At 33.9% G+C, this 23499-nt stretch overlaps 1 protein-coding gene and 1 long non-coding RNA gene across 8 annotated transcripts in view; both read left to right on the top strand.

Annotated features, from left to right (window-relative positions):
• The window catches only part of GKAP1 (G kinase anchoring protein 1), a 71558-nt gene that overhangs the window by 11985 nt on the left and 36074 nt on the right, over positions 1-23499 (top strand). For all 7 annotated transcript variants that reach the window (XM_049116272.1, XM_049116286.1, XM_049116276.1 and 4 more), the window contains 5 exons: positions 1905-2157; positions 3391-3534; positions 12970-13047; positions 16748-16871; positions 18967-18989. In XM_049116272.1, coding sequence (XP_048972229.1) covers positions 1948-2157; positions 3391-3534; positions 12970-13047; positions 16748-16871; positions 18967-18989 — 579 coding nt within the window. In that variant the 5' untranslated portion in view covers positions 1905-1947. The remainder of the gene's footprint in view (positions 1-1904; positions 2158-3390; positions 3535-12969; positions 13048-16747; positions 16872-18966; positions 18990-23499) is intronic.
• LOC125756072 (uncharacterized) lies at positions 4461-9499 on the top strand. Its single transcript, XR_007414098.1, has 3 exons — positions 4461-4934; positions 6976-7016; positions 9342-9499. It is a non-coding gene; the product is annotated as an uncharacterized LOC125756072 (long non-coding RNA).

A 23499-nucleotide genomic window follows, 5' to 3' on the forward strand; every position in this document is an offset into this window, starting at 1 on the left:
ATCTTGAACTTCTTTTTCATTTTGTAATATATTCTCCCTTGTAGTAACTTAACAAAGCCTTAATTCTCATGCTTACAGCAGAAATTTAAGCCTAAAAATGTGTCGTAATTTATCAGTTAGATGTCATTCTTTTTTGTCATGGTATTTTATCTTGATTTGCGTTTGTGTTTTTTTTTTTTTTTAAGATTTAATTATTTGTGAGAGAAAGAGAGCACAAACCAGTGGGAGAGGCAGAGGAAGAAGCAGGGGGCCTGACTGAGGCTGAGCAGGAGCAGGGAACCTGACTCAGGGCACCATCCCAGGCCCTTAGGATCATGACCTGAGCTGAAGGCAGATGCTTAACTGACCAAGCCACCCAGGCACTCCTGATTTGCATATTTTTGAGTGTAGGAGCAATATATCTTAATGTGGTATTTGTAATAAAAATACTTTTATTTAATAACTTCTAGATGGCATCTCAAAATATCAGCTCTTATTTTGATTTTTCTTTATTTTTAACAAAAAATTCAAAGATTTCCAAATAATTTTCTGGGTTTTTAGATTAAGATGGAAGATTTAACACATGCTTCTCATTTTTGTTCCCTCCTAAAACATACAAACTGTATTGTGTGGTTAGCTTTCAAAATGGACCTCAATGATTTTCACTTCTGGTATTTGTACTTTTGCATAATCCCATATCACATTGAATAGACGAGATTGGTGGCAATAGGATATTGTGGAAGTGACAGTGGCTAGTTCAGATATGAGTACTGTGGCTCAAGATAGATATGTTAAAACTATAAAGAAAAGCAAATGACTTACAGAAAAATCAGAATAATCCTTATATATCACCATGGGGAGTTGGGATGCTATTGGGGAGAGGCACAGGGGGGTTAAAGTTCTCTTAATCTTAGTGCTGAGTACTTGGAGTGTTCATTTATTTACAAAAATTTTTTTACTCAATTGTGTATCTGATACATTTAAAAATAAAAATCAGCAAATTTCTGAGTTTCACAATCTGTTTATTTATTTATTTATTTGTTTGTTTATTTATTTTTTTGTGAATTGAAAGAGTACGAGTCTTCTAGTAGTGACAGAGCTTCTTATTTTGACCTTGGTCAGCAAGGCTCAGCAAACCTAGATTCAGGTTGTGACTCTGCCACTAACTTGCAGAATGACCTGAGGCAAGTCACTTACCCAATTCAAGTGCCAGTTGCCTCCTCTGTAAAACTAAATGATTCATGAGTTGGGTTAGATACTACTGTAGGACCCTTAATATCACAAGTCTACAAGGCATCTCGGTGCACTGAGACTAGTGAAGCAGAAGATAATGTGGAAGGTGATTTTGAAAGGTTGCCTTTGGTTGAAGAAATTTAAGTTCTCTATTTTGCTGTCAGTTCTGTGACTTAGTAGCAATCTCCAGAATCAAACTGGAGGCAGTATTTTGTGTATGAAAAGTGTCTTCCTTTTCTACCTCTTTTTTTCTGTCTTGAAAGTTGGAGATTAACATGGACTTATGTGTGGTGGAAGATGTTCCCACTACTCCATATTGATTCAAGATGTTCTTTGTAAATATGTATATATTATGGCAGTATATTTAAAAGAGAGAAGAAAATAATTTTTGAAAACCACATAGGGAAAAATGAATACATTTTATTGGTGTCAATCATGCAGTAGTTGTCCATGAAATCTCAATCTACTTTTTTCTTTTTTAAAGTACACAATTTTATATTGCTTACTCAAGTTAAAAAAGAATGTTATTGCATTCTATAGAACTGTGGGTATGAATCCCAATATGACTAAAACCAATGTCAGGAGAAGAGAGAAAGAGAGAGTGTGTGTGTGTGTATAAGATTGTTCTAGAATCTAGAACAGATTTTACTGATTATGTTTACTCATCTACCCCCTCTTCTCCCTCCCTACAGGAATTATTCTTGACAGACATATTTTAAAATAGCAATCTTTACAATGGCCTCGGCAGTACTTAGTTCTGTTCCCACTACTGCTTCTCGTTTTGCCCTATTGCAAGTAGATAGTGGCAGTGGTTCTGATTCTGAGCCAGGAAAAGGCAAAGGTCGGAATACTGGAAAGTCTCAAACAAACAAATCAACTACAAATGAGAAAAAGAGAGAAAAAAGAAGAAAAAAGAAGGAACAGCAACAGAGTGAAGCAAATGAGGTAACAGTTATGACTATTTGTGTCTACTCTCCCACTGGACTGTAAGCAGGAGTCCAAACCAAGGAGTCCACAAGGGCCAGGCTCTTCTTAGCTCCTTGTGGCTGTCAGTCCTCAGTATTCCTTGGCTTGTGGCTGTGTCACTTCAGTCTTTGTCTCTGCTCTTACTTGGCATTCTTTGTGTATCTCTGTCTTCACCTCTTCTTGGGGACAACAGTCGTATTGGATTAGATTAGGATCCCCTCTCATTCAGTGTTACCCTATCTCACAAGCTATCTTGATTATATCTGTGAGATTTTATTTTCCAAGTAAGGTCACATTCACAGATACCCGAGGGTTTCAGGCCTATGACATATGTATTGGGGGTTTACAGTTCAATCCATAATAACCTCTATTTTTCTTTCTTGTTTCAACTACTGCATCTCAGATGATGATGATCATACTGTTGTTGGGAGGGGTTTGGCCAGTCCAATTTTAGCTCATCATGTTACTTTGTGATCTAGGCTCTGTATTTTTAAGGACTAGCAAAGTAGTTGCTAGAGTTGTAAGCCATTAAATTTTAATGTTTTTGAATCCCATTGCTTTGTTTTTTTTTTTTAATTTATTGACCTGTAAGGTCATAGATATATTTTTTAAATTTATGATGTTAATTATAAGAAAGGCACTGTTTTAAGTATTCTACATCAATTGACGCATTTATTCCTCACAACAACTCTATAAAGGCAATTAGTAATGGTAAATTGTATTATCATAAACCCTATTAATTTTTTTTCTTTTATTTGGGGGCATTTGACACACAATGCTACATTAATTTCAGGTGTACAACAAAGTGATTTGACAAGTTTATCCATTATACTATGCTTCACCACAAGTCCTACAATGTCATATTAGTTTCAGATGTACAACATAGTCAAAAGCATACTTATCCTGTTTTCTGCTCCTATAAATTTCTTCATTTAAGTGAATCAGAATCATTAAAATGATGGTATAATAGAATACAGTCCATTTTCACCTATTAAATTGTTAGAAACTCACCAACATTATCTATATACTGGTGAAATTAACATTTTACAGAGATTAAGAAAAACACAGATAGTGACTCTGTGAGTTGGAATAATGAATGGTATAGTATTTAGAAATAGAAAAATACTACTGATTATTTAACTTAACAAAAAAACTGTGAGAATTCCAGTATTAGTAAACTGAATATAATGTTTTTGTTCATTTGTCTCATAGCTCAGGAATCTTGCTTTTAAGAAAATTCCCCAGAAATCCTCCCATGCCATTTGTAATGCTCAACATGAGCTTTCATTACCAAACCCAGTGCAGAAGGATTCACGAGAAGAAAATTGGCAAGAGTGGAGGCAAAGAGATGAGCAGGTACAGTTAAGTAAATCAAATTATTTTGCTTTGTATTTCTATGAGTTTATGGATTTTTTTAAATGGCAGTGCATCTGAGTCCATGACACCACTATTTGTGATGCATTTTCTATTAGATTAACTCACACATCTTTGTGCTTTTATTTTTATTTTTTATCTTTGTGCTTTAAATAAGAGATTCTATTTTTCATCTACTAGGAAAAGATTGATATACTTGTTATTTTGTTAGCTTTGGCAATTCAAAGCAGTTATTTTGTGAGTTTTCAATTCATCTGTCTTTTTACAAGTGAGGGAGAGATAGGAAAGGTAGAATAACAGGATTAAATTATATTTCAAGTTAAAAAAATCAATATTTGTAGGGTTAGATGTCTCTTGTTAAAAATACTCAGACACTGTTTTTGCTTTGAAAAGAAAGACTTTGAAGGGAAATAATTCCTTTTCAACTTTGATGTAAAACAGTTTATGACATCTGTTAGTTTCTTTAACCTATTTATGTGATACATTGTGCCTCTGTTAAATAAATATTAATAACCAAATCATATAGATAATTTTTAAGACCAATCACTTTTTTTGGTGTATGTGCTATTCAGGAAAATAACATCCTAAGCCTGGAATGTACTATTCAGGAAAATAGCATACTAAGCCTGGAATGTACTCTAGGAGATGCTGTATGTATGAGAAATGAATAGTTACTTATTTGCTTACCTGTTAAACTGGCAGTTAATCTATTGGGAAGAGGTATTATTTTAGCAGGTCTTTGGCTTAGTAGAGTGCCATACCATGCTTTGGTTACCAGTTTTAAAAGAATTAGAGTATTCTAAACCACTCTTAACACTATATTAGTATATATAGTAATATAGTACTATATATAGTAATAATATAATAAGTATGTGTAATATATAAGTATATTATACACTTATATAATAATATAAGTATAGTATATATAGTAATATATAACTATATTAGTTATAACATTTTTGTTAGGATTTTGTAGTGCCTTAGGCCCATCATCACAAGGATAAGTTACTACACAAGAGCTGTGCACAAATGCCACTTAAAATATATCTCCAGGCAGTGGTATACTGGATAAATTATCTTGTGTTAAACCCCCTAGTTGATATTTGATTATTTCTTTTTTTCCTTCTGCAGCATTCATTATGACAGATTCTTCTGGTTTACAGATATAAATGTAATGATCTACTTGTTTAGACAGTAATAGAATTGACCAGTGTCTTCACCAGAGAGAATTTCTCCCAGTAGCCCAAAGGGCACTGGAAAATTAATGAGGAAAAACTACTCAGATTTGCACCAAAATAGATTTTGTGTAATGTGGGGAACTTGAGCACAGAAACTTGATTGCCTTTCTTCCTGTTCCCACCGATTGCTGCCAAAATGACCAGGTAATTGTGAAAAGAAAATAGTTGACTTAGCCCTGACCCTGTACAAGAATGTCATCCCAGGCTCAGGACTTTGAAGCACTTCTGCTGGATATACTATTGATGGATCACTTAGGAAAACCTGGTACTGTATTTGGCATTCTCACTTGCAGGAAAATAATCAAGGTCATGGGAAAAAGAGTAGATCCTCGGATAATCATACTGGTAACTGAAGAGGAGATAAGGACAGGCCTTGGAACAGTTGGACTGTAAACCATTTGGAATCTATTTTACTGTGTGGCACAACAAAATTTAAAAGTAGGGACCAGCTAGTGACTAAACTAGGCAGAAAGCATATAGGATGGTCGGTGTTCTCCCTGACACAGTAAAGGAACAACACACTGAGAAAGTCCAGTGTTGAGGGAGACAAGACAAAAAGATGGCTATAGAAAGCTTGCCTGGTATGTGGCTACTTATTTCCAACACAAAAGATAAATTTTGCTAAGACAAACCTTCCTACTCCTAAATCACTAAGGCGATAATGTAAGTTTACATCAACTAAGCCTCAATATAAAATCTGAGAGCTGGCATTTTACGACAACTAGATAGACAGTAAAGAAGCATCCACTCCATTTCTGTATGAGCAAACACATGGTGTCGTGTCAACTGAAAAAGTTTGTGCCCCACGAAAAGAACATTATACTTAGTGTCCAAAGTGAAAGCATATTTTGAAAAAGATTTATTACAGGAAACAGAAGGTGATTGTAGACAGCATCTGTTCTTTCCCTTAATGAAGACCCAGTGCCTAGAACATTTTGTAAGTCAAGGAGATTAGTAGTGTTATATAATAAGGTGAGGTGGTAGTCTGAGATGAAAAAGTGGTCAAGAGAAATTGAAAGAGATCTAGACAAAATACAAAATTGGAGAGGTGAAATCATAGCAGAATTTAAACTTTCATTAGACTAAAGAACAGAGTATACACTGAGGAAAATTGAGTCAGTTGTATGAAGGAAAATTTGAGATATATTTTGCCAACAAAATCAGTATGATAAACTGGAACACAATTGAAATCCAACAGAGGTATATTTAGTGTCACTACAACAAGGAGAATAGAGACAGTCATTAAAGGTAATATTGTTAAAAATTTTCCTAAGCTAGGTACTCGAATCTGAGCTTGAAAGGACTTAAGCCTTTTTTAAAGACTTTTTTGGGAAAACTTAAAAAAAATTTTTTAATACTAAGAATGAGAGATAAGGAATATTCTTGAGTGTGTGTGTGTGTGTGTGTGTGTGTGTGTGTATACATACATATATATGGGAAAACAGGATGAAAAATCAGGGCAGCTACTTTAAATGCCAGAATTGAAATTCTAGGACCAAGAATCCCATATCTAGGCAATACGTCATTTTTGTGAAAGTTAAAGAAATTCATTCCTAGACATGCAAGGGCTAAGGAAGCATACTGCCATTATCATTTCTGCAACTTTTTCTGAGATATGCTCCTGCTGATTAAAAGGCAAATCTAAATAGAGAGCACAACAATTGGAAAGCACCAGTGGCAAGCAATGAAGCTAGTTCACTGCAGAATTAACTCTAAATAGTGATTACAAGCGATTATTAAAGAGAACCTGACTCACATGAAGAATTTGTCTAAAGTGAAATCCCTGGTTTTGAATACAAAAATTTGGAAGGAAATAGGTTGGAAAAGCCGGTAGGTATTTTTAAAATTTTTCATATTGATAACAAAGATACATACTTCCAAGTGTGATTCTTTTTAATCTAAAGAGAACAATTTATACATGAGACTTTTCAATCTTTTAAATCAGTTGAAGAAAAAAAAATTAAACCTGGTCCATATAAGCAAAAGTTACAAAGTAAAGGAAGATGCAAGAAAGCCTTTCAAAGAAGGTATAAAAAAGGATAATAGACATTTTGTTTTATATGTAAATATAAATAGTTGATCTTACCTATTGAAGACCAATAGGGATAAACTGCCTGGATCACATTTTGATCTTAATTCTTACCTTTTTCTTACATTAAAAATTGTGACACATTGACCCTGAAAGGATGGATTCAGGCTATTCAAGCTGCTGTGTGTTTTGCTGAGGTATGCTTAAAAGCTTCTAGAAATTGTAGAGATCATCTTTAATGCACTATTAGTATCTTAAGAAATGTTTGTATCTCATTTTCCAATTCATAGACTTGTATCTGTCCCAGAATATTTCAGAGTGGAGGTAGTCTTATATTTTCTATTTCTTTGCAGAGTTGTGTAGAGTTGTTCTCCTTTATTTATGATACATTGATAGTGCTGTTTCCATGTATCTTTATGTAAGTCCATATCATGGCTTAAAAATAATTAACTGAATAGAAAATTTCTTAGGGGTTTTTAGTGACTGATGAAATTTAGGTGTATATTTCTTCCTCTTATTGATTCAAACTCCATACATTACTGGTTTTGTCCAGCTCAGAAGTGAAATATCTGCTAGCATGTGCACAATAGTAATTGTTTCTTCATATCACATCTTCCAGTCCATCGGATAAAGGTGTTTTGCCAACAGATTGTTCTGTTTCTTGTTTGTTTTTGAGTGTGACATGTGTCATTAACCTCATGGCTGGTATAATAAGTCCCTTGGCAGTTGTTTGACTTGCACCGGTTTCCCTAGAAGGAGTGCAAATTCAAATAAGTGCTCTGTAGTTCTTAGCTCTTTCTTTAGCAACAGAATTCATCACTTTTGCTATGGAAAAAGCATTATGTGGGACTTGTTCTGAAAAGACTCATACAAGTCATTGTGCTTTGAAAGTGAAACAAAAACTATGGTGTCTTCAGCCCACTGGTCTAACCATGTTTCATAGCAGGCAGCAAGGAACAAATAAATTGACTCAGTAAATAAAATTTCAAATGCTCACTATCTTAATTTTCTATTTATGATTTTCCTCTTCAGCTGCTTATGTGATATCACTCGTATCTTAAGACATACAGATTTATATTCTGTATTCACTGTATTAGAGTTCTGTTCATTTAACAATTCATGGTGTTTTTATAAGTAGCATTATTTACAGCTCTCTTTTAATCCTTCAGTAAATCATTAAACCATTTTTGTTATTTGGGAGATATAATAAAGCATACAACAAAAATGTAGACTTAAAAAATATAAACAACACTCAGAAAACATAAAGATACATTAACTGAAATGAACAGAAATTAACTGAACCTGACAATTAGTGTGTACACATACATAGACCCAATGTTTTTAAATTTTTAAAAATTTTTATTGTATTTTTTTAATTTTAATTTTAATTTTTTCTTCACCCCCCACCCCGATCCAATTTTTTAGAACACTGACAACCTTTAAAATCCTAGTGTTCAATAAAAGTATTAGAAGATTTCTGGAAAAATAATTCTATTTTCCAAATTAGTGAAAGATACAGGGTCCATACTCTGAATATCATGGAGTTAGAGGACCACAGGGCACTGCTGCTGTTGTGGCTGCAAGCATTAGATGTTCAGAATGATGTTGTGTGTTGTGATACAAAATCCTGTTCCCATGATGCCTGTGGAAAATGAGGAGTAACTCTTCATTTGGAATTTGTTTTGCTTAGATTTAAAGTGGGTAAAATCATTACTGTACTTAGACTTACAAATTAATTTTTAAAAATCTAGTTCCAGAAGATTAACTGGCCTTCCTGTTTTTCATTGGTTCTTCATACTCTTTAACTGATCGTAAACCCTTGAGCTAAAGGTTTGTTTAAATAGAAAAAAAAATGTTTTACTACTAGATGGGAGGAGTAGGAGGCAATGAAGGAAGCCAAGTGGAAGGGGGTCTGAAGTACTCCCTTTTGGGCACATGTAAGTATCTTCTTCAATCCTGTAGGCATTGTAGTCCCTACTATTTCCTCTTTGTCTTCCTTTCCTCCTTCTCCTGTAAATGATGAACAAATCTCAATTTGCAGACTTAATAGAAGTTATTTTTTAAAAATCATGATGGTTTTTGCATTCTCTTGCCCAGTACCTGTCTTTTAGGCTCACACTTCACCCCTACTCCCCAGCTCTGCCTGTACATGTACTGATGAATTAGGTCCACAACTATATTTATAGTAGTCTAATGATTAATTAATGCTGTGAGATATGTTTAGAGAATTTAGAATCATGTTTTCTTTCTCTTTCTTGTTTTAGTCTTGTGCTGCCATTTTCCCTGTTATCTATAATTAAAAATCTTATTTTTGATTCATTTTTCTTTCATATTTCATATTCAGTCAGTGTTCCAAAACTTGGTCATTCTTTTCTAAGATAGAACCTTCTTTATTTTCTATACTTTTATGTTCTGGTTCAGATTTCTATATGCTGAGATTATAGAGGTTTAGCCAAACACATTGACTCTAAGCCTTCGTTTCACTAATGTTCCGGTTTATTTCTTTAAAATTACTCTTATAGGGATCCCTGGGTGGCGCAGCGGTTTGGCGCCTGCCTTTGGCCCAGGGCGTGATCCTGGAGACCGGGGATCGAATCCCACGTCGGGTTCCCGGTGCATGGAGCCTGCATCTCCCTCTGCCTGTGTCTCTGCCTCTCTCTCTCTCTCTCTCTCTCTCTCTCTGTGACTATCATAAATAAATAAAAATTTAAAAAATTACTCTTATAAGTATTTCTCTTTCTTCTGCCCCAAGTCCCTAATTTTTTAGGGATTGCTGGGAATCTAATTCTACCCCACCTAAGCAAACTCACTTTCCACTATTCTCCAACACAGAGGAGAGGAATTCTGATTTACTAGATGTAAGTCTTGTACCAGGCAGGCACTGTGTTAGGCACTTTACATGTATTAATTAGTTTTAAGTCTTTAAAACTACCCTATAAGGTTGATGTTTCTACTTCCTTTTTATATATGAAGAAACTGAAATCTATAGAAGTCATGTAATTTGCCCAAGGTCCTAACATAAATGGAATTGGAATTTAAATTATCTACCTGTGTGATCTCCCAAAGCCTAGGTTTTGTCTACATCTCTCTTATATTGAATTCACACTTTATTTAGGTATCCCCTTTCTTTGATGTATCCCATAATATATCTATTTTTAATACTGTTCACTTGACTCTTTCCTCCTGAAATTCTTCTATTTCTTTTTCTACCTCTCTCAATTGTATCTACCATTTAAGGACAAACTTAAATTAACATCTTTTCTGTATGCTTCTCTGAATTTTATTTGTTGTATACGTTTTTTTCTCTCCACTTTTGTAACACTTTCAATGTCTTATTCTATTTCTTGTACTTCATTTGTGTCAGTCTTCTGTCTGCAACTGGACTAGAAAATTTTAAAAATATTTATTTGACACAGAAAGGGAGCACAACAGGGAGGCAGAAGAAGAGGAAAAGCAGGATCCCTACTGAGCAGGGAGCCCGATGCAAAACTCAGTCCCAGGACCCTGGGATTAAGACCTGAACCAGAGGCAGACACTTAATGGACTGAACTAGGCATCCTTGGAGTAGGAATTCTTAGAGGGCAAAAGCCAAATATATGCTGCTGCTTTGAAACACTACAGACAAAGCACATAGAAGGTTGTCTATTATCTTATTGGCATTGACATTTTTAGAAGATTTGTTCTAGTTTTTAAAGACTTAAATTGAAACTTAAATCATTTTTGCTTTTTTTGTGGTTCCTTGTATACTAGTTTGTGTTAATAATTAAAAGCTCTCAACTGCTGCATTTAGAGTCAAATGCAGAGGAGAGCCATATTTTTTACTTTAAAAGTTCCATTTCATTCTGTTTTTATCATATTAGAACCAACTACTTTAATATTTAAGTTCTGTGAATTAATAGGAAAAAGGATAATGACATCTAGCAAGACTCCTAACTCTCTAAACTGTTCTCCTGCCTATTAACTTATTTTTGGAATATTGGTCAGAATATGTAACATATTGGAAATAATGTTAAATGCCATTAATATGGATTAAAAACTTAGTGATAACTTGAACTGGCTTTGTTTAGAATGAACTTAAGTAGTTTTGTTACTTTTTCTGCATTGGGATGACTTCTTGACTTATAAAGAAATACTTTGTACTCAGTTTGCTTTGAGTTGAGGTGGAGAAACTAATGTAAATTATTTTTTAAAGATTTATTTATTTATTTTAAAGAGAGAGTGCAGGAGTCGGGGGAGGAGCAGAGGGAGAGAGAGACAGTCCTAAGCAAACCCTGCACTGAGTGTGGAGTCTGACATGGGCTCTGTGGGTGCCACAACCCTGAGATCATGTCCTGAGCCAAAACCGAGTCTGATGCTCAACCAACTGTGCCACCCAGACGCTCTTCATGTAAACTTTTTTGCATAATGCTAACATGAATCCAGTTCTTTTTTAATTTATAATTGTATATTATTTTTGAATATCCTTTTGTATTATATATTATTTAAAAGATTATTTTTTCTGATTATTACTAATTTGGATTAATTCTTCAATTTGTTTTAGTTACTTTATAGAAGTATGTACAGTTTACTCTGCATTTAACCATATTTTCTAGTGCTAAATACTTTTACCATTTTAATTCTAACTGCATTTTTGTCTAAGATTATTTTTTTTCTATGATAAACCTAATCTTTTACTGCCTCTTTTTATTATCTTAGTGTAGGTTTAGATGAGATGCTTTCAAAGAGATAAATTGGTTATGAATGAAAGCTTTATTAGTTCATGGTGTCCAGTGTTAACATCTTTCTAATTTTTGAGTTACCCCTTGGAAATAAAACACTCCTCTTTGGAGTTGATTTCTGTTCTAGGTCAGATTTTTTTTGTCATTAAGCAATAGAAATAATTCTAATTAACAGTGGCAAAAGTCATTTGTTGAAACAATTCACAGATTTGAATTAAGAACTAAACAAGTATGCCTTGGGGGAGATGGAAACTAACAATTCTGGAGTGCTTAGAGATGTAAACTGGTAGAACTAGTATGCTCCTTTGTGGAAGGCTGTCATGTCAGATGACCAAACCTACTTCCTTTGTGTTTGTTCCCAAAATTTAATTCCTAGGAGATCAAAAAAGAGTTGGATCCCTTGCCACCACCCTGTCATTGATGATGGTAGCTTGGATGTTTGTGTGGATTTGCTGGTGGGTGGTTTATAGGATTATATATTTGGGTATCCTGTTAGAATCATAGGACCCTGAGATGAAGTGTAGTTATTCACAGGAATAAAGGAAGGGATTCTGGACAAACACAAGAGATGGCTACCAAACTTGTACTTTTATTATCTACTCCACATAGATTGACACATGCTTGTATACAAATCCAGGAAATTTACTCCTGTCATGTTGCAACTCTCCTGTATTCAGCTGCAGACATAACTTTATCTCCAATGGTAGAAACATAAAGTCTCATCCACCTACTGTAACAATTCTGTGTGGCAATTAAGAAAAGTAATTCGTAGAGAGTAATTTGATTAGAGAGTAGTAGAAACTAGATTATAAGAAGTTAAGATGAGATTGAGTGGTGGGAAAGAGGAACAAAAAGATAGAGATCACAAATTAAAGAATCACTTTTTTTGTAGTATTAGATGACCTTAAAGGTAGGGCAACCAAATAAAAGGATAGGAGTACAAAGATGCACTATAAATAATTGTTCTGTAACATCAGAGATAGATGAGAACATTTACTCACATTATTTAAAGTTTCCATACCTGTGGATTACTTTATATTAAGGGAATGAATGGTATGTTTTTATGTCTATTGATTTATTTTTCAGGATTACATTTTTGAGTAGTTATCACTGTTATAATTTTGTGTCCTAAACTGAATACTGTCATTGACCTCTAATACAGTGTCAGTTTCCTTGTAAGATTTTTTTTTATGAAAGAAAAGAATTATGTGATATACAATATATAATTGACAGTGGATAGAGAAATAGAAACCTCAAAATTGGAAGTTTTTTGCTTTGGTATCTTCTGTAAAATACAGAGTTCCCTACTTTAGCATGGATGGATAACTTTGGAGAACCCATATTGTTTTTTTAACGTATTCGTTTTCCTTTCATGCATATATTGTCATAATATTGTATGTGGCATAATTGTGAAACTTTCCTTTTGTTTTAGTTGACATCTGAAATGTTTGAAGCAGATCTTGAGAAGGCATTGTTGCTAAGTAAATTAGAATATGAAGAACACAAAACGGTATTTACACATTTATTGATTTAGATATTTTAGAAGTTTAAATGGTCAGAAGTTAGGACCAGCCTTCCTGAATTTTGTATAAAAGTTTTCCATTAAAGCTTGTCCTAGGAATTCATCTTTGTAACAAAATATTATGAAGTTGTTTTTTTTTAATAATTTTTAAAAAGATTTATTTATTTAAGAGAAGGGGAGAGAGAGCAGAGTTGGTGGGGAGAGGAGCAGAGGGAGAGTCCCAAGCAGACGTTGCACTGAGTGTGGAGCTCAACATGGGGTTCAATCCCATGACTCTGAGACCATGACCTGAGCAGAAACCAAGAATTGGGCACTGAACCTGCTGTGCTACTCAGGCACTCCTGTTAGGTTTTTATAACAAAATTACTCCTCAGGATTTGAGAGGCAACAGACTGAACTTTGGTGATTTGAGATGTTTCCTTAAGAAATCTGTCCACCCCAGGTGAAGGGAAAAGAGAAAATGAAATTAACAGCAGATGATTAATTTTAATTAATTAGTTAATTTTTAATTTATTTTAATTTATTTTAAATAAACACAGGAAATAAGTAGATTTCCAAATTTAAGTAAGTATGAGTATGGGGCATCCATTAAGAGACCCTCTGCTAGAGATATGCACCAATTAACTAAAGTAAATGGAAGGCCATTTCTGAGGTTTTGTCCTTGTGGATTCTGAATTTTATCTAAACTGTGATATTGGGCTATGTGCTGAATTGCATTGTACAGCTTGAAACTATAGGAACATTTAAGTAAAAGGTAGTTTTGGCTTCCAGTTTCTTTCTTTCTTTTTTTTTTTAAGATTTTATTTATTTATTCATGAGAGACACAGAGAGAGAGGCAGGCATAGGCAGAGGAAGAAGCAGGCTCCCTGCAAGGAGCCTGATGGCGGGATTTGATCCTAGAACCCCGGGATCATGACCTGAGCCAAAGGTAGATGCTCAACTACTGAGTCACCCAGGCATCTCTGGCTTCCGATTCTGTATTCAAATTGGGTATTTATTATTTTCATATAATTTGGCATTTTAGTCCTTTACATGTATTGGGAAGTTTTGGGGTCTATAAAATGTATTTAGTTTGTGTTTGTAGTTGATTATAAAATACCCTAGTCATGCTTAAGGGACTTTAGACTATGTCATTGTACACTAGCTCCTTCACCTAAGATGAAGGGGAGAGAGGAATTAAAATTTAGAGCAGATATTTTTTTTGCTTTTTACTTGTAGTTCAAGGGAAAAGGATGAAAGTTGCTAATAAAGTGCACATGTACATTTTATGTGTACATTTTCCATGTCCCTATTCCTGTTACCCTGAGTAATCAAGAATTACTATAATTCTTATTGTTAGTTGCCTGTTTAAACACATAGCTAGCAATTAGAAAAATGGATACAGCTAGCTTTACTATGATTTAATCATTTAAATGGACTTTCAAGTTACACTGGAAAAGTATAAAAAATAGAATATTATCCTATAATAATGATTTATTGTTGTGATATATATATCTAGATTCTAAAGCCAAAAGAATTAGCTATATCTATTGAGGAGGCATGGAGTAAATGATACTGATAAAATATCATGCACACAAGCCAGTTTTCTTGGCATAGTCATAGCCTGCTACTCAAAAGCATTGGTTCTATCAGACAGTAATGACTTTCAGAAAAGGGAGAAACTCCTGTTGTATGTAATGGTTAGTTTGATGTGATTGCATTAATGTTGTCATTGAGTTTTAAGTCAATATTTTTTAAGTTTTTTTTTTAGTAACTAAAGTTTGGAATGACATTTTCTTTCTTTCCTTTTCTTTTCTTTCTTTTCTTTTCTCTTCTCTTCTTTCTTTCTTTCTTTCTTTCTTTCTTTCTTTCTTTCTTTCTTTCTTTCTTTCCTTCTTTCCTTCTTTCTTTCTTATTTTAGAGAGAGAGCAGGGGGGTAGGGTAGGTGCAGAGGGAAAGAATCTCAAGCAGACTTCCCACTGAGTATGGAGCCCCACATGGGGCTTGATCTCATGACCTTGAGATCATGACCTGAGCCAAAAATCAAGAGTTGGAGGCTTAACTGACTGAGCTACACAGGTACCTCTGGGATGGCATTTTCTATTCTGTTTTATTACTTGTTTGCCAAATATTTTTTTGAATAGCCAAAAATGTGCAAAGTGCACAATACAAAGGTAAGGATATGGTCCCAGCCCTTGAGTTTAGTGGAGGGAGACATGCATATAATTACTGTGTATAGCACTGAAAGATGAATGTTCTGTGTAGTGGGAATTCAGAAAGATGGAAGAACTTTCTTTGCCTTTGATCGGTATGGGTTTTAGAAAAGAATTCTTAAAGAGGAGATTTAATGGGTTTATTAAAAGGTGACAGTTTAGGCAAGAGAAAAAAATAGGCTTTGTCAGGAAAGGAGTGGCAAGTATATAGGATATGTGCAGGTAAAAGAGTGTAGCCTATTTGATTTGGAGTTGGTAGAGACACTTTCTGAAGGATAGGATATGGACCAGGCTAAGGAGATTGGGCTTTTATAAATCTGTTGGTGGAGAACTATTGAACTATTTTTAACTTTTAGATTTCAGGTTTTCATTTTAGAAACTCATGCTGTAGCCATGTAGAAGATGGATTGAGGGGCTAAAATTAGAGGGTGTTGCAGTGTCCAGCAGAAGAAGATAGGGAAATAACAGAAGGTCTGAAGGGAAGAGAACAGATGTAAGAGATCTTTAGCAGATAAACTCAACAAGACCTTGTGACTACTTTGTATATAAAGTCTGCAGGAGGAGCAGACAGTGGTGACACAGGTTTCTAGTCTGCGCAGTTATGTAGGTGATGGTGACATTATACAGGGTACTTACTGGAGGATCCAGTAGGGAAGGGCAGGGTGAACATATATATATAGTTTGGTGGTGCTTACTGAGCATTCCATTTGAGTTGTCTGTACATACAAAAAATCATCAGTGTATAGGTAGAACTTTAAACTTTGGGTATAAAGCAAAAGACTTCCTCAAGAATGGAATAATGGTGAGAAAAGTTTGGATATAGGAAGCCAGTGAAGGAGACTGAACAGTAGTCAGAGTGTATTGAGAAAACCAAGAGGTGTTTGAAAAAGCAATGTCTTTGGATATGGCATTGTGGGGGAGGTTGACCTTAATTTTAGCAGAAGAGAACAGGGGAAGCCAGATTTGGTGGAGGTGGTGAGAAAGGAAATTGACTAGAGATGATTGTCTTAAGTTTGGTCCTGAAATAAAGAAGAAGAGGTGGCATCTAGGAGAGGTTATAAACCACAAGGAATAGCTTTTTGTTTTTATTTTAATGTTTAAGAGGCAAGAGATTGAGCATATAAAAAGAAAGCAACTTATGCTGGGGCACCTGGGTGGCTCAGTCAGTTGTGTCCTACTTTTGATTTCAGCTCAGGTCATGCTCTCAGGGTGGTGGGATCCAGGCCTGCATCAGGCTCTGTGTTGAGAATGGAGCCTGCTTAAGGTCCTCTCTCTCCTTCTGCCCCTCCTTGTGTGTGCGCTCTTTCTCTCTCTCTCTCTCTCTCTCTCAAAAAAAAACTGTCCTTTTATACAATTTGACTAGCTTCAAGTATTGATTTTTAAAATTTGTAGTTTACCTTTAAAAAAATAAAACTTTAATATATTACCTAATGGTATGTTGATTTTTTTTTTACCAGCGTAAACCAAGTTTAATTATTGTTGGTAATTCTTCTTAGGAGTATGAAAATGCTGAAAATGCTTCAACTCAGTCAAAAGTTGTGAATAAAAAAGATAAAAGGAAGAATCATCAGGGAAAAGACAAACCTCTCACAGTATCACTCAAAGATTTTCAATCTGAAGGTAATATATGTACGAAATCTATTATGCTAGACTATTTTAAGTCTTTATATATTTTTAAGTTCCTTGCTATTTTTTAAAATAAGTAAGAATTGTTTTGTTAATGTGTTACTGAGATTATAAAAAATGTAAACCTGTTTGGAAATACACAATTTGGGGGATAGTTTAAAAGCAGTCATTAAATCTCCATAAAAATTAAATACAAATTTGTCTTTTTGTATCTGAATTTGTCCATATTATAAAACTCACTAAAAATAAAATTTGTAGTTTTTGAGTCATCTTGAAACATAATTATTGTCTTTATACATAAAGTAATTGGACTTACACCAGGCCAGGAATAGTATCATCAGATTTCATCCATTATTGGTCAGCCTCTTCAAATTATCTGGAACTACACTGTAGAAAATTAAAATACAAATTTTTAGAATGAGACTTATCACCACAAAACTTTGTAATATCATTTGTATTTTTTTTTATTGAACAGAGAAGGCAAGGAAACTACATTATCCACCAAACTTTTGAAGATAGACCATAAAGCGCACTGTTTTTGATGTGGGAAGTTGTGAAAACCCTAAGTCTGTGCTATAAAATATGGTAGCCTCTATTCATGTGTGATGTTTTAAATATAAATTAATTAAAATGAACTAAAGTTAAAATTCATTAGTTGTATTAGCCACATTTCAAATGCTCAGTACCTTCATGTGATTAGTAGCTTCCCCTTCATGTGGTTAGAAGCTACTAATGTGGCTAATACATCTAATGAATTTTTACTATAGTTCATTTTAATTAATTTATATTTAAATTAAGTTTCTGTAAAGTTATCCTTACAGAAAATTTTTTCTGGACAGTGTTGTGTTTATGCCAGTCAGAATAGTTGCTGACAAAATGAACAGCAGTTTGTTCATTGACAGTGATCTATTTGATTCATATGAATTTAGCCTTAATACTTGGGTGTTTGTTCTGTGAGGATTAATAATACTACAGCAATAATCTGAAAAAAAAAACGCAATGAAATAAAATACTCCAGCATTTTCAAAAGCAGGCCTATCTGTTAAATTAGGAATAAATTGAGAGCATTATATTGCTTTGGTTTAAGGATCAGGACAGTTTTTCCTGTAGTCTGCTTCTTTTATTAAGCTAAGTAGGATTTTGTAGCTTGAGCTGAAACTTGTGATTTTGACATATATTATACTTCTAGACCCTATTCTGATCAACAGATGCCTTAAAAAGCTGGACCAGCTTTTAAATTCTCAGTTGTAAGAATGCTATTCTATTAAATTATTGTTAGTCGCTGAGAATAGAAAATTTCTACTATGCACAATAAGCCATGTAAAATATTAGCTATCCCAATCATCTCTAATTTAAATAAGAACATTTTCTTCCTCCTCTTGGTACTTTAGTTTCAGCCTTGTGTCTGTGTGGATTTCCTTATGTCTTCTTTTTTCCTCCTTCTGTAATCCCTTTCCAGAAATGCTGTGTTGTTACTAAGTCAATGATTTGTTTAATCTGAATGTATTTTTATTGCCTTCTTTCTATTCATTTTATAAATATACATCAATTTGTAGTATTTCTTATAGTATTATCAAAGCACTATGATGTATATTTTTAAAATAAAGAAACTAGGAAAAAAAAGAAACTAGGAGTTTAAAAGACACAAATTATTATTCGTTTTTTTCCCCCACAAGGGCAGTGATCTGTACAATTTTGCAGTTATGGTATCCTGTGATTTGATTTTAGGCATATTTGTTCCCCTTTATGCTCCCCTAAAATTGTGTGAAACAGAAAACCTAAATTATTTGGAATTCAGCTGTTCAAATTTAATAATACCCTGTTGTATGAGCGGCATTGACTAGGATGTAAGACATAGTCCCTAAACTGAACAAATTAATGATTATATGTTGAAATTTAACATCTTCCACCTAGAGAGGTCAGTCTAATATCTCAGACAACCCTCAAATGACTTCTGTAACTCTTATTATAACTTTTAAATTCTTCTCAATTACTTCAAATATTTTTACATATTGGGTATTAATGATTATTAATACTAATAAAATTAATATTTTCTTCAATGAAATTTCACCCTTTTTTTCATTTTCAGATCACATTAGTAAAAAGACCGAGGTAAGTGTTATTGTAACTATCTTTATTCTAGAAAACACTTTATTATTTTAAGAATAATACTTCAGTGTTTGGCAGTAAGTCTTTTTTGAGACCTAGCCACTTAAAGGACAACTCATAGGTTTGTTCTAAATGAATTAGGTCATGTTTCTGGCTATTATAAGGATATAAAATATATTACAGTAGAATAAAATATTATTTGCATGAAGAAACTATAATATTATTTGGCTTTATTATCCTAAATTGTGTGGCTGTGCTTGCACGTGTGTGCTCACATATGCACACCCACCTACACCTAAAAGGTTACCACATGTAAGCTTAAAATTTTAGGGAAAAGTGGTATAATACTTCAGTCTTTATTAAAAATGTCTTGAAACAAAGTCTCAAGATATTTTGGAATTATGGAAATTGTGAAGTAAGCTGTGATTCTGTGGTTTATACCTATGCATCATCTACTACTCTTAATATTCACCATTAGAGGGTAGTACACCCTACACATAACTTCCTGGGGTTATTGGTCACTTTTATTTTTTTTTTAAGATCCAGTACCAGATTCTTCAAACCTTTTAAAATTGGGAGGTACTACTATAAAATATCTTCTAATTTTGAGGAAGATACTAATAAAATGTTAGGAGTTATTTTGAATTCTTTAGGTACTAACTTGAAAGTTTCACTATTTTATTGTGTATGTATTCTTGTTAGTAATTCCAGTAGTCAGTTGTTTGAATGGTCAGAGATATTCCTGGATTTCACTTTATAATACATATATAGTTTTTGTCCATTTTTTTATATTGTTTTAAGTATTTGCTTGACAAGTCAGAGAAATGAAATCATCTCTAGAAACCACATCTAAATAACTGTGACTGTATTAAAAATATAGTCTTTATGCACACAAGCACAAAATCGATTTGTTAAGGTGGATGGTGGAAATTCTTTTTATATAAAAACCACTGTCACCATTTTTTAGATTAAAAATTAAATGACGCAAATATAGTCTTGAGTATTCCTTTTATGTTTGAAAGCAGAAAACATGTACATTTGGACTGATTCCATTTTTTTAAATCCATTGACTGACTTGGAGGATAGCTTTATGCAAATGAAAAAGTAGATACAAATGGTACACGCTATTCCTAAGGGACCAGCAACTGTTAATGGTGAGAAAAATAATTTTTATAAACTATTCCATGCTTTACTTTCTTTCCTGATTTGAAAGGGGGAAAAAATTTCAGACTGATAGGGTCTCATGTATTTAATATATTCAATCTGAGTTGTATTTAAACAGGCATAGATGTGTGACTCAGCATATATTTTGGCTTTCATTATAGTTTTAGAGCTGAGTTCTGATTGTCTGCTGTTGATAAATAATTTTATATGTAATAAAATTCACTTTAAATAATTTTAATGATAAAGACATTTTCTATCTTTGTAAATACAGTCTAATTATAATTTATTTCTTACATAACTATTTTAGGAAATTGGTCAAAAGAACATGTAATTCACATTATCCTTTGACACTTGTTAAAAATATACCAAAGTTATGTTCTATTTCCATTAGAAGTGTTACTCATTTTCTTGGAACTTGAATATTTAAGTGTTGTAGTGGTTATGCCATTGCTCTAGGAATCTAGAACTTTTTGAGAGTTCAAAAATAAGCCTGAAAAAAATTCTGATTTTAAGTCTAAAATGAGATATGCTTTCTACTAAAAATATATGTATGAGTCTTCTGTTACAGATATGCTCAATAATTGACTTGTTTTTTCCATATTTAATTTGTTACTTATGCCAAGAAAAATTTTTCCCCATAGGAACTTTAAAATTTCTAACCTCTGTTGAGAACAATATACATCTCATCCATTCCTTCTTAAAGCAGGTATTTTCTGGATAAAGTTCAAAAGAGAAAAGATTTATTTTACTTCATTGCTAGGTGATGAGAAATACTTGAACTTCCTGTATGTTCCTCTAACTGCCAACTAAACTTCTTCTCGGGTTGATTTCATCATTCCCCTTTTTCTTTCTCCATCTATCTTGATTATGTTATTAATCTCATTGCTTTCTTTGTAATCTCTTTTACTCTGAAATGATTAGAAAAAAAATGACATTTGCAGTAGTAAAGAATGGGAACAATTAATTTTTCTTCCTTAAATGTCTAGGAAATGTTAGCTGCCACTCACTGCTACAACAGTCCCCTTATCCATTCTTCACTACAGTATAGTCAAGAACATCCCATAAGAATTCTAGACAAGCAGAATGAATAATAGAATGTGTGTTTGTACATACCTCTTAGAAACCTTAACTAATCATGCCTTTTAAGGAGCATTATTTGACCCTTAAAGTTTTTATTTTTTATTTTTATTTTTTTTATTTTTTTTTAAATTTTTTTAAAAATTTTTATTTATTTATGATAGTCACAGAGAGAGAGAGAGAGAGAGAGAGAGGCAGAGGGAGAAGCAGGCTCCATGCACCGGGAGCCCGACGTGGGATTCGATCCCGGGTCTCCAGGATCGCACCCTGGGCCAAAGGCAGGCGCCAAACCGCTGCGCCACCCAGAGATCCCTTAAAGTTGTTTTTAATTTTCACATGTTGCCTTTTTAAACACCGGTGCTGCAGGGTAGAGTATCACACAGCTACTACTTTCTCTTTAGCTCCACTTTCTTTTTTTATTTAGCTCCACTTTCATCTTGCCTTCACAACCCCAGTCCTTCCAGTACTATTCAATAGCTTTAAATTTTTTATTTTTATTATTTTTAAAAATTTTTAAAGATTTATTTTATTTATTTATTCATTCATTCATTCATTCGAGACAGTCAGAGACACAGGCAGAGGGAGGAAGGCTTATTGGGACAGGAATGGGAGAAAGGTTACTTTTCACAAGATACATTTTTTAAAAGTTTTTTTTAAAAGAGATCTTATTTATTCATGATAGACATAGAGAGATAGAGAGAGAGAGAGGCAGAGACACACACAGGCAGAGGGAGAAGCAGGCTCCATACCAGGAGCCCGACGTGGGACTCGATCCCAGGACTCCAGGATCACGCCCTGGGCGGAAGGCAGGCGCTAAACCGCTGAGCCACCCAGTGATCCCCCACAAGATACATTTTTGAGGTTTTCTGTTATGTTTATGTACTATGTATTTAAAAATTATATAAAGAATAAAAAGCACTGGGTGAGAGAAGGAACTGGGGGAACAAACCTGGTCTTATTTGGCTCCATACCCTATTTCCTTTTTGTTGCACAATGCTTCATGCATGTGTACCTTAGATATATGAACTTGGATGAATTCATTTTAGGTCCTAATTATATTAGCTGAAAATTAAGGTTGACTTTGTTGATTTCTAAAATTATGATAAATGCTCAGTGTGTGATTAAATATTATATGCTAAAAATTGAACCCTATAGTTAACACTACTATCAAAACACAGGAGAACAGCAACAATGGCCCATTAGATTTTATTTTATTGTTTTTTTTTATTTTTATTTTTTTAAAATTTTTATTTATTTATGATAGTCACACACAGAGAGAGAGAGAGAGAGGCAGAGAGAGAAGCAGGCTCCGTGTACCAGGAGCCCGACGTGGGATTCGATCCTGGGTCTCCAGGATCGCGCCCTGGGCCAAAGGCAGGCGCTAAACTGCTGCGCCACCCAGGGATCCCCCCATTAAATTTTAAAAGCAAATAAATTCTACCTAATTTTTAAAAATCTCACCTAAAATTTGGCTTTACCTAAGCAACTCAACCTGTTTCCTACTCCTCAATGTCTTGAACTCTTGTGACTTTGTTCCATGGCTTTCCTTATTTGTGTTTATTATATTTGTTAGCTCTCTCTTGGTATAAGTAAGAGAAACCCAACTCAATCCAACATAAGAAAGAGATGCTTATTTGGTTGGTATATCCTGGAAGGATAGGGAAAGAGTTTGGCCTTAGAGTTGACTGGATCCCTGGATAGGTTTAGGATTCTTCATTTTTCTCACAAGTCTCAATTGCTATCTATGGCTTTACCTCCTGGCAGATCACATGGTTATTGGAGGATCTTGGGGCTACATCTTTACAGGATTTCCTACAAACTGTTAATTAGCTTTTGAGTCTTGATAGGTTAAAAATCAGTTTTTCTTTGAGGAGATGAGGAAGCAAGAAAATTCCCTATGTGGTATGATACGCTTTTTATCATATCACATTAGGGGATATAGAATGTTTATTTTTATGATGATAAAATTGATCTTCTTGAAGAAATGACTATTACTAACATAAATAAGTGATCAAATCTCCCATACAGATAATTCCAAATAATTTATGCAGGTATTCCACTTCCAGAGAGGGAGTTTAACTCCTTCCACTCTTGAGTATGGAGTGTGCTTAGTGACTTGCTTCCAAAGAGTAGAGTACAGAAGCAGGAAGGGAAATTAGTTTTATACTGTAGAAATCTGGCAGACACCACCTTGACCAGGTGATTAATATTAATATTATTAGTGATAGGTTGATAGCACATAGCCTTGATATGATGTGATAAGAATGGCCTA

The sequence above is a fragment of the Canis lupus genome, chromosome 1 (assembly GCF_003254725.2).
Source record: "Canis lupus dingo isolate Sandy chromosome 1, ASM325472v2, whole genome shotgun sequence".
In the NCBI taxonomy this organism is placed as follows: Eukaryota; Metazoa; Chordata; class Mammalia; order Carnivora; family Canidae; genus Canis; species Canis lupus.